A 13606-nucleotide genomic window follows, 5' to 3' on the forward strand; every position below is an offset into this window, starting at 1 on the left:
TTCCGGTTCTGTTTTTCAGAGTGTCACCTTCTCAGCTGATTGTGTTTGTGTCCTCCTTTCTCTCCTGCCTTTCTTTGCCTGCTCTGTTTCTCTCTCGGTGTCTCCCTTGAGCCAGGTCAGCTCCCACCAAAGACCCTGCCCTGATTTAATTCCTTATCCATGAGCTTCAACAGCCATGGGTGAAGTTATGAAGGCTGGCAGTGAAATGTCACTGTAAGATCTTGCTCCACTTGGCCTTTGGCTCCTTCTTAAGAGCTTTGCCTTTGAGGGCAGGAACATCTTTTCCTGGCTGGGAACTGCCATTCCAGCCCCTGGGAGTGTGTGCCGTAGATCCCAGAGGGGCATTCCCGAGGCTCACAGGGTGCTGCTCCTGCTGTGCCTCCCAAGGAGCTGTGCAGAGCCAGGGCACAAGGTCCAGCAGCTCTGTTGCTTCTGCAGTGCCACAAGGGTCCCTGGTTCCATGAGTTTCTGTACTGTCAACAGCAGTTCCTTGGTTCCCATGATGCCCTGCTGTGTCACCATGGATATTTGGTGTCATGAAGTTCTTCAGTGTCACAATGGCCTCCCTCGCTCCATGAGCTTCCGCAGTGTCACAATGGCTTCCTTGGATGGGCAGTGTCACTATGCAGCCCTGCTGGGTCACCATGGACTCTTTGGTTCCATGAAGTTCTGGGGGTGTCTCCATTGTCTTCTTGGATCCACAGTGTCACAATGGACCACTGGATCCACATGGCCCTGCTGTGTCACCATGGCCCCTTGGTTCCATGGCACCCCAGTGTCACAATTGGCTCCTTGCTTCCATGTCACTTCCTCAGTGTCAAAATGGCACCTGGCCCCTTCATTCCATGAGGAACACAAAAGTTTTGTAGAAACATTAAGCAAATCCTGCTTAATACAGCTGGAAACATCTGTTTGCATTCAAGAGAGAGGTTAAAGGTGAGGACGGCACCAGCAGCTTCCATCTGCAACGGAGATCCAGGGAAAGGACACAGACAGAGAATTCTGCTCCCAGAGATCATTTCTGCTCACACTGTACCTTGGAGAAAGGTGACACAATTCCAGGAAGCCTGTAGTGAGCAGGTGGTTCCTGAGTGGGGTTTGTTGTTCAGGAAACCTGCTCAGGCTTTTCCATTCTTTCCTTCCCAAAAGGAAAACTTCTCCTGGGCCTGTGTGCAGGCAGAGCTCTGAGGAGAGTAGGTGGGACATGGTGCAATGGGCTGGGACATGGAGCTGCAGAGCTCAGGGGACAAGGTTCTGCTGCAGGGCACAGGGATGTCTGTGCAGGTGGGCCATGTCAGACATGGTGAGGCTGGGGGTGAGGAGCAGCTTGTCCAAACAGGGTCAGCCCTCAAGGGGCTCATTCTTCTCTGTGCCCAGACCTCCTAAGGAGACATTCAGCATCAAGATCACCTGGGTAATGCTTCTCTCAGCTCTTCTCTGATCTGGAAAATAATAAATACTCACTTAATTAAAGAAAAAAAGGATGAGGTGCATTTTGAAATCTTTCTCCTTAACAGAACTCCAAACTGACTCCAATCAGCTGCAAAAGCCCTGGATAGAAAGAAGGAAGGAAGGGAGGCAGGCAGGGAGGCAGAAAGGAAGGCAGGAAGGAAGGCAGGCAGGAAGGAAGGCAGGAAGGCAGGAAGGCAGGAAGGCAGGAAGGCAGGAAGGCAGGAAGGCAGGAAGGAAGGAAGGAAGGAAGGAAAAGAGCTCCTGAGGGCTTTCTGTATTTTGATGATCCCCACAGTGGATTTGGGTCTGAGTCCAGGACCCTTAGGCACTGAGAGAAGGATGAAGAAGCTGCTCGAGAAGTCAGAAGCAAAACTCCAAGTGCCTTGGAGCATCGCTGGGCCCCACTGAGGGCAGGGAGTGCCAAAGGCTCCCCAAGGACTGGTGAGAGCAGATCCTTGAGGCCAGGACTGCAGGGAGCAAAAGGCTCTGAGCAGGGAACTGCAATGCTGAGCAAGGCCTGGGCTGGTTGGGGGAAGCAGAAAGGCCAAGCCCTGAGCCCAGCCTGGGACAGCAGGACCTGTCCTTCACGGTTGCCTCGGGGCTGTTTGTGGGCCAGGGTGATGTGAGGGACAGCAAGGACAAATGTCATAAACTTGTGTGACACTGCAGATCCCCATGGAACCAAGGGGCCAGTGGGACACTGTGAGGCCTCATGGAAACAAGAGGCCATTGTCAGCCTGCAGGGCTGGAACACCCCAAAACACTGAAATGCTGGGGATAACCAAAGCTTCCTTTCCTTGAGTTTGGTGCACAGGAGAAACACCAACCAGATATTGTCAACATGGGCAGAACCAAAGAACATTCTTGGTAGGAAGGGACCCACGAGGACCATCAAGTCCAGCTGTTAAGTGAATGGCCCACACAGGGATTGAACCCACAGCCTTGGTGATACCAGCACCATGCTCTAATCAACTGAGCTAAGAGGTCAAAATGACACCAAATTTTACTGGCAAAATTTGGACAGTCAAGGAAATTTGGCAAAGGGTTTAACCTAAAAATCTTTAACCCTTAAGATGCTTAGTTACCCAAAAATGTTCCAGGTAAGTAGGATTAGAAGGGGAAGAAATAGAGAACATCAGAAAGACAGAAGATCTATAGAAAGAAACTCACATAGGTACCAACTGCTTGGCCTCCAGCGTCACCAATGGAAGAACCCCTGGAGAAGGCAGGATCCAGACCATGGGCTGGTCTTGTGCTCTGGCTTTTAACACTCTGGGCCTTCATGGGCCTGCCCCTGGGGTGGGACTGCCAGTTGCTTGTCCAATCAGAGTCAGGCTAGGCACCAGCTGTTACTGTGTGATTGATTGACAGCTCAGCCAATCAGAGTGGGGTTGGCACAGCTTTGTGATTGACAGCTCTGCCAGGCCAGGACAAGGGGCGGGGCTCTGTCCCACCACGAACCAAAGCCTGACCCGGCCCTGGCCACACACGGGTATTTCAAACATCCCAAGGTATCTCGGGACATCGATCTCATCCAGCCTATGACAGCGACCCGAGTGACAATATGGAACCTCATGGAGCCATGAGTCACTTGTGACAATGCGGGTCCAAGGACACTACGGAACCTTATGGAATCAAGGAGATCATTGTGCAACTCAGGGGCCCTATGGGCGCAAGGGTCAGTAATCAAACACTGAGGTCCATAGAAACAAGGAGCTATTCTGACACAGCGGGGCCGCATGGAGCCAAGGGAACCCTGTGACTGTTGGGGCTCATGAAACCAAGAAGCCATTGTGACACTGCAAGACTTCGTGGAATCAAGGAGACCATTGTGACAGTGTGGGGAACCATTTTAAAAAAAGAGAACATGGAACAGGTTTGCCTGGTTTGGCCTCTTGGGGACTGTGTGACAGGCCCCACTGAATTTGACATGCCAAGGGCCACTTCCCATTTGACCGTGAAGCACTGGGGCTCTGTGCTTTCCTTCCTGTGGAAAAGAACTCTCTTTCTTGTCTAGGCTCACATGGCCAAAATTAGGATTCTACCTCTAAAATTCCCTATATTCAAGGGTTACTCTCCAAAAAAATCTACCAATACAGTCAAGTCTTGCCAGCCTTGGCCTCTGGTGACTGCCTATCATCTGACCCTGCACCACTGGGGCTCACTTGTTTCCTTCCTATAGTCCCTTGTGACACTGCAGCGTGTTGTGGAGCCAAAGGGCATTGTTACACTGTAGGAACCTGTGGAACCAAGGGGATCATTGTGACACTGTGAGTGCCATGGATCCAAGGGGCCACTGTGACACTGTGGGGTCTTGAGGAGCCATGGAGACCATTGTGACACTCGGGAGCCTTGTGAAATGCAGGGTATCATAGTGACACTGCAGAGTACCATGGATGCAATGAACCACTGTGACACTGTGGGGCCTCATGGAACCAAGGACATCATTGTGGGTCTGATGGGCCGCATGGTCCCAAGGGGCCAGTGTGAAGCAGCGGGGCTTTGTGGAACCAAAGGGCCATTGTGATCCTGCAGGGCACCGTTGATCTGTGGAGAGCATTGCAAGGCCCCATGGAATCATGGAGACCATTGTGACACTGTGGGGACCCATGGAACCAAAGGGCCATTGCGATCCTGCAGGGGCTCATGGAAGGAAGGGGCCATTGTGACACTATAGGAACTTGTAGAACCAAGAGGATCATGGTTGCACTACTGGACCCCAATGGAACCAAGGGGCCATGGTGATAAAGAGGGGCTTCATGGCACCCAAAGACCATTAGGACACTGTGGGGCCTTGTGGAACCATATACACCATTAAGATCCTTAAGGACTTGTGTAACCAAGGGGCCATTATGACACCTGAGGGCATCATGGAAGCAAGGAGCCATTGTGACACTGCAGGGCCCTCTGGAAGCAAGGGAACATGAAATAGGTGTGACTGCCTTGGTCTCCCAGGGGTCATCTGACAGGTCTGGCTGACCTTGGAATGTGGAAGGCCACTCCCATCTGCCCCTGAAACATTGGGGCTCTGGGCTTTCCTTTTTATGGAAAAGAACTGTCCATTTTTTCCAGGCGTCCATGGCCAAAATTTGGATTCCACCTCCAAATTTCTGTGTATGGAAGGATTGCTGCCAGACAAAAGGTGCCAGGACAGACAAGTCTGGCTGGTCTTTAACTCCTTAGTGCCAGCATTCACCTATTTTCCGAATACTGGAAAGGGCTCTTAGCTGTTCTTTGTATGGAAAAAATCATCCTTCTCCAGGCACAAATGTTCTAAATTAGGATTCGACATTCATAATTTTGAATATCCAAGGGTTGCTCCAAGCAAACCTGCTTGGACAGACAGGTCAGGATTGCCTTGGCCTCTGGTGGTTGCCGTTCATCATCTGCTGAAACATGGGGGCTCCATGGCTTTCTTCCTATGGAGACCAATGTGACATTTGGGAGCCTTGTGAAATGAAGGGGCCATTGGAACACTGCAGAGCACCATGGATCCAAGGGACCATTGTGACACTGTGGAGCCTCGTGGAACCAAGGATATCATTGTGGCTCTGTTGGGCTGCATGGTCCCAAGGGGCCAGTGCAAATCAGCAATGTGGGAGTTAGCCCGGCTGTAATTCACAGTCAGACAGATTTTACCCCAGAAGAACTGGCCGTGAGTTTCAAGTCCTAGGAATCATTCGATTTACTTAGGTTGAGCTTGAGAAATCCCCCATAAGCCTTTATTGTTGTTATGCTAAGTTGTCCAAGTTCTACTCCCCTATTGGTTTATTGGTTACTTATTTCTTCTATATGATTATTGTTCTAGTTTTCTAGCCCCAAGTGTCTATGTTGTTGCTTCCCCTTTGTCTCAGGTTTTAGGATCCTGCCCCTTGTACTGTGCTGGACTTCTCCATATTTATTATTTTTCACCCTGTTATTAAAGTTCCTTTTAAACAACTCCATTGATCCTGCTCCTTTTCATTTTCACCACACTCACCCTGAACTCAGGGAGCCAGGGATGTTTGTCAGAGCCACCTTCATTGTGACATTTGGTGCCCAAACAGGCACCATGATATTCAGGGCTCCCTGTGTCAGTCATGTCAGCTGGGGTTAGCTGACGGATAGGCCAGTGCTCCCTGGGATTTTGGATTGTGCTGGGCCTGGCGGATTCATCATTGCTTCAAGGGACCTTGCCCAGGACTGGCAGGGACAACGATGGTTTCACCTGCATAGGATTGCAGGTGGGTTTGGGGAAATGCAAGATATTTTATTGCCCATTTTGCCACTGTGTTTTTACAGTATGCACCCATGTCCCATAATTAATTTGAGGTGTTGCGGTGGCTCTTCTCCATAAGGCAAAGAAAGGAAAATGGCCAGCCATATGTCCACAGTAGAAAGGAGTGTATATGGATGCTTTAATTCTCACTGGTCATGATGAAATATTTTCAAAGAATGAATAAAAATCAATCATGAGGTGGACCATTAAAAAATTTCCAGACACCTCTGGTGTCGAAATCCATACCACTGAATTTTAGGACTCAGTGGAAGTTAAATTGTACAACCTTTTGATCAAAAGGGACTCCATTGCATCCCACATACTCCCCATCATCCACACCATCCTTGAGACCCTTCACCAGCCAGCAGCGTGTTGAAAACTCAATCCATTGGTCACTCCTAACTCGGGACCTCGCCCCAAACCTGCCTTTATCAGACTTTCCACAATGGTCCAAGATGGTGATGGCCATGCTCTCTCGGAGTATCATGCCCTGGAGAGTTAAGATGGAAGGAGCCTGAACGTGGCTCGAGAGCCCGATCATCCTCCCTCCATCTTGGCTCCTCCATTTCCTGCTACCACAACCTTCTCTTCCGCCCTGAATGAACCTCCAGACTCCACCCCCACAACTGTGGGTCACACCCCCACTGTCAATCATTCCACCTCCACCCTGGGACATGCCTCCAGAATGCCAGTCCAGTTGTTTGCCATCCTAAATCAAGGCCCTTCCTCCCCAGCACCTGACAAAATGGCAGTGCCCTTTGCCTCACCCTCCAGCAATAATATGACCCCATGGTCAAAGATACTAAGGCCAACTGTCACACTATTTCTAATCCAAATGTTTCTCCTCCAAGTTATTCTTCCTCCTTAGAAAATAGTTTCGATTCCCCAGAACCATCTCACCCCTTTAACCCCAGAAGATCCCTGGGAAATGATCTGGAAATAAGCAGGTAAGGAAGGAGACTGGCAAACAGTCTCGAAACTCCTCGTTGCCCTGGTATGTTATGAAAGAAGGGGGCAGAATCCCAGGTATCAGCCATTGGTTTGAGGGGAAATCAAGGATCTGTGTAGGGCAGATATAGACCACAGAAGGGACTTACCTTGTTTTAATGGCCTGATGAGGGTCATGTTTACAGCACGTCTTAACTCCCTATGATTTAAAGTATATTATGACCATGTTGTTGTCACCTACAGAATACACCCTGTGGGAAGGGGGATGGAAGTGTTTACTAAATCAATTAATAGCGACTATGCTAATAATGAGGCAAGAGTGGAATCAACCATCTAGCTGGAGAAGGACAACACAGCCTACCAGATGACCAAGCAGCAGGTATCCCTAGAGAAGTATTGGATGATATCAAAGAGATGGCTTTGCAAGATTTAATCCAGGTATTGGATGGGAGCATCCCCAGTGTGGACTACCTTGGGTGCCTGCAGCTAAAGCTTTAGGACAATCAGACCATCTTGGGTGCCTGTTAAGTAAGCAAACCAATGCTACCTCCCTCACATTGAGTGGCCTGCTCTCAGACATAGAGACCATCAGACATGCCACCTTGCGGAACAGTGATAGAGTTTTTACTCTGGGCAGAGGGGCATGGCTGTGCAGACTCTGAGGGTATTTGTTGCATGAACCTCTCCATCCGCAGCTAGTCAATACACAAGAGCATTCAGGTACTTGAAGGATTCAAGAAGCTTCAAGTGGAAAAAAAAGACTGGTTCAATAAACTCTTCCAGTCCAAGGGACTAAAGGGTTGGATGATGTCTATCTAAAACAGGACTATTAATTCTCTTAGTGGTTGTTGTTGTATTGTTAATTGTCTCATGTTTGTTTAGATGCTTTTAGAAAGTCTTACAAAATTCTTTCAGTTTTGTCTTTGTTGTAAAAAAGAAAGAGGGAAAATACCCAACACAGGCTCCTCATGGACTCCTTGGAGGAGAGAACTGGAGGACAGGATGGCACAAAAACCTCTCAGGCACTCAATTTTGGAAGGAAATTCCTTAAAAGTCCCTAAAAGTATACTTAAATCCATAAAGTACCTTAAAAACCTTGAGTATATAAAGCCATTAATGAGCCCCACTGAGTGTCAGTACAAAGCCCCCCAGGGACTCATTAAAGCAGATAATTGGGGCCATGATTGTACAAACCTCTCACACAGTGTGTATCAAAAGGGAAACACCAAGTACCTTAAAATAATTGAAGTACCCTGTAGTATTAATGAGCCCTTCTGAGTGTTGTTACTGAGAAAGCCTCTCCAGGGAATAATTACAGTAGATAATTGGAGGCAATGATTGCACAAACCTCTCAGAGACTCCAAGGCAAAAGCCAAACCCAAAGTTCTTTAAAATACCTGCAGTCCCTGGGAGCATGAAGGAGCCCCCAGGGCCATTGCTCAGCAAGGCTCCCCAGGGACTCCTTCCAGCAGATCCTTGAGGCCACTGGGATGTGGGCTAGGGGGGGATGCTGAGGGCAGGACAAGGGGCTTACAGTGCCCAGCCTGGCTAGGGCTGTGCCAGGAGGCCCCGGGGCCTCAGGACAAGGTGTCTCCTCACAGTCCTTATTGGCACAGACCCTGCTGTGCCCCAGGGCACCAAGACTTGGCTTCCCTTTGTCCCCACCTGTCATCACTGCCTCCAGTTCTCTGCTCTGCCAGGGGCCTGGGGACACTTTCTCAGCTGTGCTCCTCAGTGGGACCCATTAAAAGTCCAAGAAACTTTGGAGTTGAATTCTGACTTGGAGTTCTGGAGAGGTTTCTTCAGCTCCCTCTCAGGGACCGAAGTTCAGGGCCTCAGCACAAAGCCCCAGAGGCTCATTAATGTCCTGGTGCTGTGTCTGTGCTGCTGAGCTGGGCTGGGCTCCTGGCACAGAGGCAGCTCCTGGTAACCAAGAGGAACTTCAAAAGCACATTTCTCTTGATGAGCAGCTCTTCTGCCAGCCCAGCAGGGCTGGGACACTGCCTGCAGCCACCTGGGCACAGCACAGAGGCACAGAGAGCTTCAATCAGTCAGGGCTGGGAAGGTGCTGAGAAGTGCCTGGGGCAGAATCACTGCCAGCCCTTGGCACAGGAACCTCTGGCTGCAGGACAATGCAGCTGCAGCTCCGGGAGCCATCTCCTAAAGCTGGAACATCGCAATGCCTACAGACTCTGTGAGTACATTCTCTGATTGTCTCTTGTGCAGAGCAGCCAGGGGTGCCCAGGGCTGTCCTGCAGAGCAGGGTCCTGCAGCCCAGGGCGCTGTGCTGGGGCAGGGACTCTGCTGCCTGCCAGGGACTCTGCTGCCTGCCAGGGACAGCTCTCAGCCAGCCCTGGCAGCTGCTCCCAGCACGGGGGGACAAGATCTAGGTGGAAGGAGACAGCTGGTGCAGCTTGGAAGTGTTTTCTTTGTGTGGTGAGGATGCTGCCTTGTTCAGGACTGCTCCCAGCATGACATTTAACTCCATAACATTTCCAAGTAGGTTATACAGGAAGCACACCAAGGCAGGGGCTGCATAAAAGGGAAAATCCTGCTTTTTTATTCTACTACTCTGGGTGGCCATGATAGGAAATTGGACATAGGTATTCATCTCTCATTTCATGCGGAGAAAAATCAAAATATTTTCTCTCAGATCTTAATAAACCAGGCAATGCAGAAATAATCATAGGAGCCCTTAGAGGCGGCATCAGTGTCACTTTTCCAGCCTCCTCATGGCTGCTGTGATGTTGCCATCAGACCCTGCAGAGCAGAGCTGTCCCTAGGAAGTGCCTGAGCTGGGAGGGGTCTGCAGGGCAGAGCTGAGCCCCCAGGGCTGGGCTGGGGTCTGGCAGCACTGGCAGGGCTCAGCCCTGGGCATAGGGAAGCAGCTGCTGGCAGGGACAGCTCCAGGCAGCAGAGCCCTGGACAGGCAGTGGGGGGAAAGTGCCCCCAGGCTGTGCTGGGATATTTCAAGTCCTCTCCAAACCCAATTATTCCATGAGTACTTTTTTTACAGATCCCCATGCCAAGACAGCACAAATGTGCAACAGCAGCTCCATCAGGCACTTCCTCCTGCTGGCATTGGCAGACACGCGGCAGCTGCAGCTCCTGCACTTCTGCCTCTTGCTGGCCATCTCCCTGGCTGCCCTCCTGGGCAACGGCCTCATCATCAGCGCCGTAGCCTGCGGACACCACCTGCACACGCCCATGTTCTTCTTCCTACTCAACCTGGCCCTCAGCGACCTGGGCTCCATCTGCACCACTGTCCCCAAAGCCATGCACAATTCCCTCTGGGACACCAGGGACATCTCCTACACAGGATGTGCTGCTCAGGTCTTCCTGATTTTCTTCTTCTTTGCAGCAGAGCTTTACCTTTTGACCATTATGTCCTATGACCGCTACGTGTCCATCTGCAAACCTCTGCACTATGGGACCCTCCTGGGCAGCAGAGCTTGTGCCCACATGGCAGCAGCTGCCTGGGCCAGTGCCTTTCTCAATGCTTTGCTGCACACAGCCAATACATTTTCCCTGCCCCTGTGCCATGGCAATGCCCTGGGCCAGTTCTTCTGTGAAATCCCACAGATCCTCAAGCTCTCTTGCTCACAGTCCAACTTCAGGGAACTTGGGCTAATTGCTGTTAGTGTGTGTTTAGCTTTTGGCTGTTTTGTGTTCATTGTTTTCTCCTATGTGCAGATCTTCAGGGCTGTGCTGAGGATCCCCTCTGAGCAGGGACGGCACAAAGCCTTTTCCACCTGCCTCCCTCACCTGGCTGTGGTCACCCTGTTCATCAGCACTTCATTTTTTACATACCTGAAGCCCCCCTCCATGTCCTCTCCATCCCTGGATCTGGCCCTGTCAGTTCTGTACTCGGTGGTGCCTCCAGCCCTGAACCCCCTCATCTACAGCCTGAGGAACCAGGAGTTCAAGGATGCCGTGTGGAGACTGATGACGGGATGGTGTCAAAAACATTAAACTTCTGCCCAATTTGTGCAACTCACTTGTAATAAAAGCCATCTTTGATACTCCTTTTTGGTTTCATTTTGGAGGTTCTTTACTGTTGTTTTTATTTTTTTCATATTTACACAGAGAAATGTCCCTTTATCTGCTATTTCTCCTTTTATTTCTCTCCACCTTCCCTGTGGTCACAGACTGTGCCAATGAGGAGCTATTCCCTTGGTGCATTTTTAAGGAACTAAAGGAACTCCCAGGCAAGTTTTCTGCAGAGATGCCGTTTAGTTGCCTTCTGTGGATCTGCAGCAGCAATGTGTGTGTGCAGAGCTAGGGGCAGATCAGGGTTGGCCCAGCAGCTGTGCCCAGCAGCAGAAGCAGCACTTGGTGTTGCCAGTGCTGCTGCCATGGCCCTGCCCTGCCGCCCTGGTGGCCCTGGTGTTGCTGCAGGGCCTGAGTGCTCTCGGGGCCGGGCACAGTCCTGGGGGTGGCAGTGCCAGGGCTGCAGCAGGGACAGGCCATGGGCACTGCTGGGGCAGCACTGACGCCTCAGGCCAGGCCCTGGGGGCTCCAGGCTCCTTGCCCAGGCTCTCTCAAGAACACGGCCAGGCCAATGCTCAGCAGAGAAAAGCCCCGTGAGCAGCCCCAGGCTGGCCATGGGCAGGCTGGGGGCAAACAGCATGGCTGGGGCTCTGCAAGGGCCCTGGGGAAGACGGGAAGGAGCAGCAGAGCAGGGGCTGATCCATCCCCAGTGTGCTGGACAGCCCAGGGCAGCGTCCCAGATCATCCTGATGGAGCTGCCAACAACATCCCCCATCTGCAGCCCTGGCCTCTCCCCCAGCTCACACAGGTGCCCCATCCTTGCAGGCACTCACACAGCAGCACTGTCTCAGCAGCCCCTGTTTGCATTGCACACAGCAGGGGGAGCACCCCCATGCTGTTGGTGTGGGGACATGAACCTGAGGGAGCACAAATGCCATCAGCCCCTGGGGCCAGCAAGGGCTGGGGGACACCAGGGAAACCACTCAGGTTTGTCCGGGCCTCTGCAGTCAGCCAGAGAGTTTGTTCCCATCAGCTGGGAGTTTCCTGTGCCACTGCAGACGCTGTTGCTCAGAGCCAGGGCAGCCTGGCAGCCACCCCCAAACTGCCCTGAGCATTTCCTCTGCTTCACATTTGCTTTCTTTCCTCGTCCCTGATACAGATTTCTTCCTATTGCCCATCCCTTTTCCTTCCCCTGCAAACTGCCCATCCCTGTGTGCCCTTTTCTCCCCACTCCCCATTGCAGTTCCTGACTTGGCACCATGGGAACGTCCCTTGGGCAGCAGGATCATCCTACATGTGCTGCAGGTATTGTCTGCAGGCTCCTGCCGAGCCTGGTGCTGCTCCCTTGCCAGAGGCACCCCAGGCCAGGGGGGCACATCTGGGCTGCTGTGTCTGGCTCTGGGGCTCCCTGTTCTGGGCAGTGAGGAGGAGCTGCAGAGGCTCTGCAGGACTGACAGGATGGGCTTTGGGGCTGTCAGGAGAAGCTGAGGGACCTGGGCTGCTGGAGCTTCTGAAGAGGAGGCCCAGGGCTCATCCTGCAACTGCTCCAAGGGTGGTTTCAGAGAATCACAGAATCAGCCAGGCCAGGCTGGCTGATCTCCAGGTCATCCTGGAGATCATCTCCAGGATCATCTCATTGGAGATCATGAGATCCAACCTGTGTCATGACAGCACCTCGTTTCCCCTGAGCCTCCTCTTCTCCAGGATAAACAACCCCAGCTCCCTCAGCTGCTCCTCACAGGACTTGTGTTCCAGACCCCTCCCCAGCCTTGTTGCCCTTCTCTGGACACGCTCCAGCCCCTCCATGGCTTTCCTAAATTGGGGGCCCACAACTGGACACAGCACTCGAGGTGTGGCCTCACCAGTTCTGAGCACAGGGGAAGAATCACTGCCCTGCCCCTGCTGGCCACACCATTCCTGATCCAGCCCAGGAGCCATTGGCCTTCTTGGCCACCTGGGCACGCTGCTGCCTCATGCCCAGCCTGCTGTCCCTCAGTCCCTGCAGGTCCCTTTCTGCCTGGCTGCTCTCCAGCCACTCTGTCCCCAGCCTGTAGAGCTGCAGGGGTTGTTGTGGCCAAAGTGCAGGACCCAGCACTTGGTCTTGTTCAACCTCACCTTGTTGGATTTGGGCCCTGGATCCAGCTTGTCCAGGGCCCTCTGCAGAGCCCTCCTACCCTCCAGCAGATCCACACTCACACCCAGTTTGGTGTCATCTGCAAATTTGCTGATGTTGGACACAATCCCCTCATCCATACCATTCCATGCAGACATTGAAATCCACACTGGCTGTCTCTGATCCCTCGGCCATCCTGTGGGTGCCCTGTGATGGCACTCAGGGTGATCTGTTCCATAACCTTGCTGGGCACCCAGGTCAGGCTGACAGGCCTGGAGTTCCCCAGATCCTCCTTCCAGCCCTTCTTGGGCATGGGCTCACATTGGCACCTCCAGCCCTCTGGGCCCTCCCTGCTGAGCCAGCACTGATGGTAAATGATGGAGAGCAGCTTGGGGAGCTCATCCACAGCTCCCTCATCCCCCTAGGATGGATCCCATCCAATCCCACACACCTGTGAGCATCTGAGTGGCTCAGCAGGTCAGCAGCTGCTTCCTCCTGGATTCTAGGGGTCTGTTCTCTGCCCTGTACCCATCTACCAGCTCAGGAAAACACTTCTCCTCAGGACAACCTGTCCTAATATTGTAAACTGAGACAAACACTCTGTTAAGTATCTCTGCTTTTCCCTTATCTTTAGTTACTATATTCCCCACTGCAATCAATAAAGAGTAGAGGTTTTCCTTCTCCCTCCTTTTGCTTTATGTGTTTTTTCACAAACTTTTTTTTTTTTAAGGATGGGACAGGTTAAGGTCTCACTGAACTTTCACCTCTCTAATTTTTTTTCGGATAATCTTTGGACATCCTTAAACACTTCCTGCATTGCCAGTCCTTTTTACCCCTGAGTTCCC

At 51.9% G+C, this 13606-nt stretch overlaps 1 protein-coding gene across 1 annotated transcript; it reads left to right on the forward strand.

Moving 5' to 3' along the window:
- Nucleotides 1-10002: 10002 nt before the first annotated feature.
- LOC134432891 (olfactory receptor 14J1-like) lies at nt 10003-10940 on the forward strand. Its single transcript, XM_063181764.1, has 2 exons — nt 10003-10540; nt 10935-10940. Exons 1-2 carry the CDS (start codon nt 10043-10045, stop codon nt 10938-10940), a joined length of 504 nt encoding a protein of 167 aa, XP_063037834.1. The 5' UTR covers nt 10003-10042.
- Nucleotides 10941-13606: the final 2666 nt, after the last annotated feature.

This window comes from Melospiza melodia (genome assembly GCF_035770615.1).
Source record: "Melospiza melodia melodia isolate bMelMel2 chromosome 7 unlocalized genomic scaffold, bMelMel2.pri SUPER_7_unloc_1, whole genome shotgun sequence".
Classification (NCBI taxonomy): domain Eukaryota; kingdom Metazoa; phylum Chordata; class Aves; order Passeriformes; family Passerellidae; genus Melospiza; species Melospiza melodia.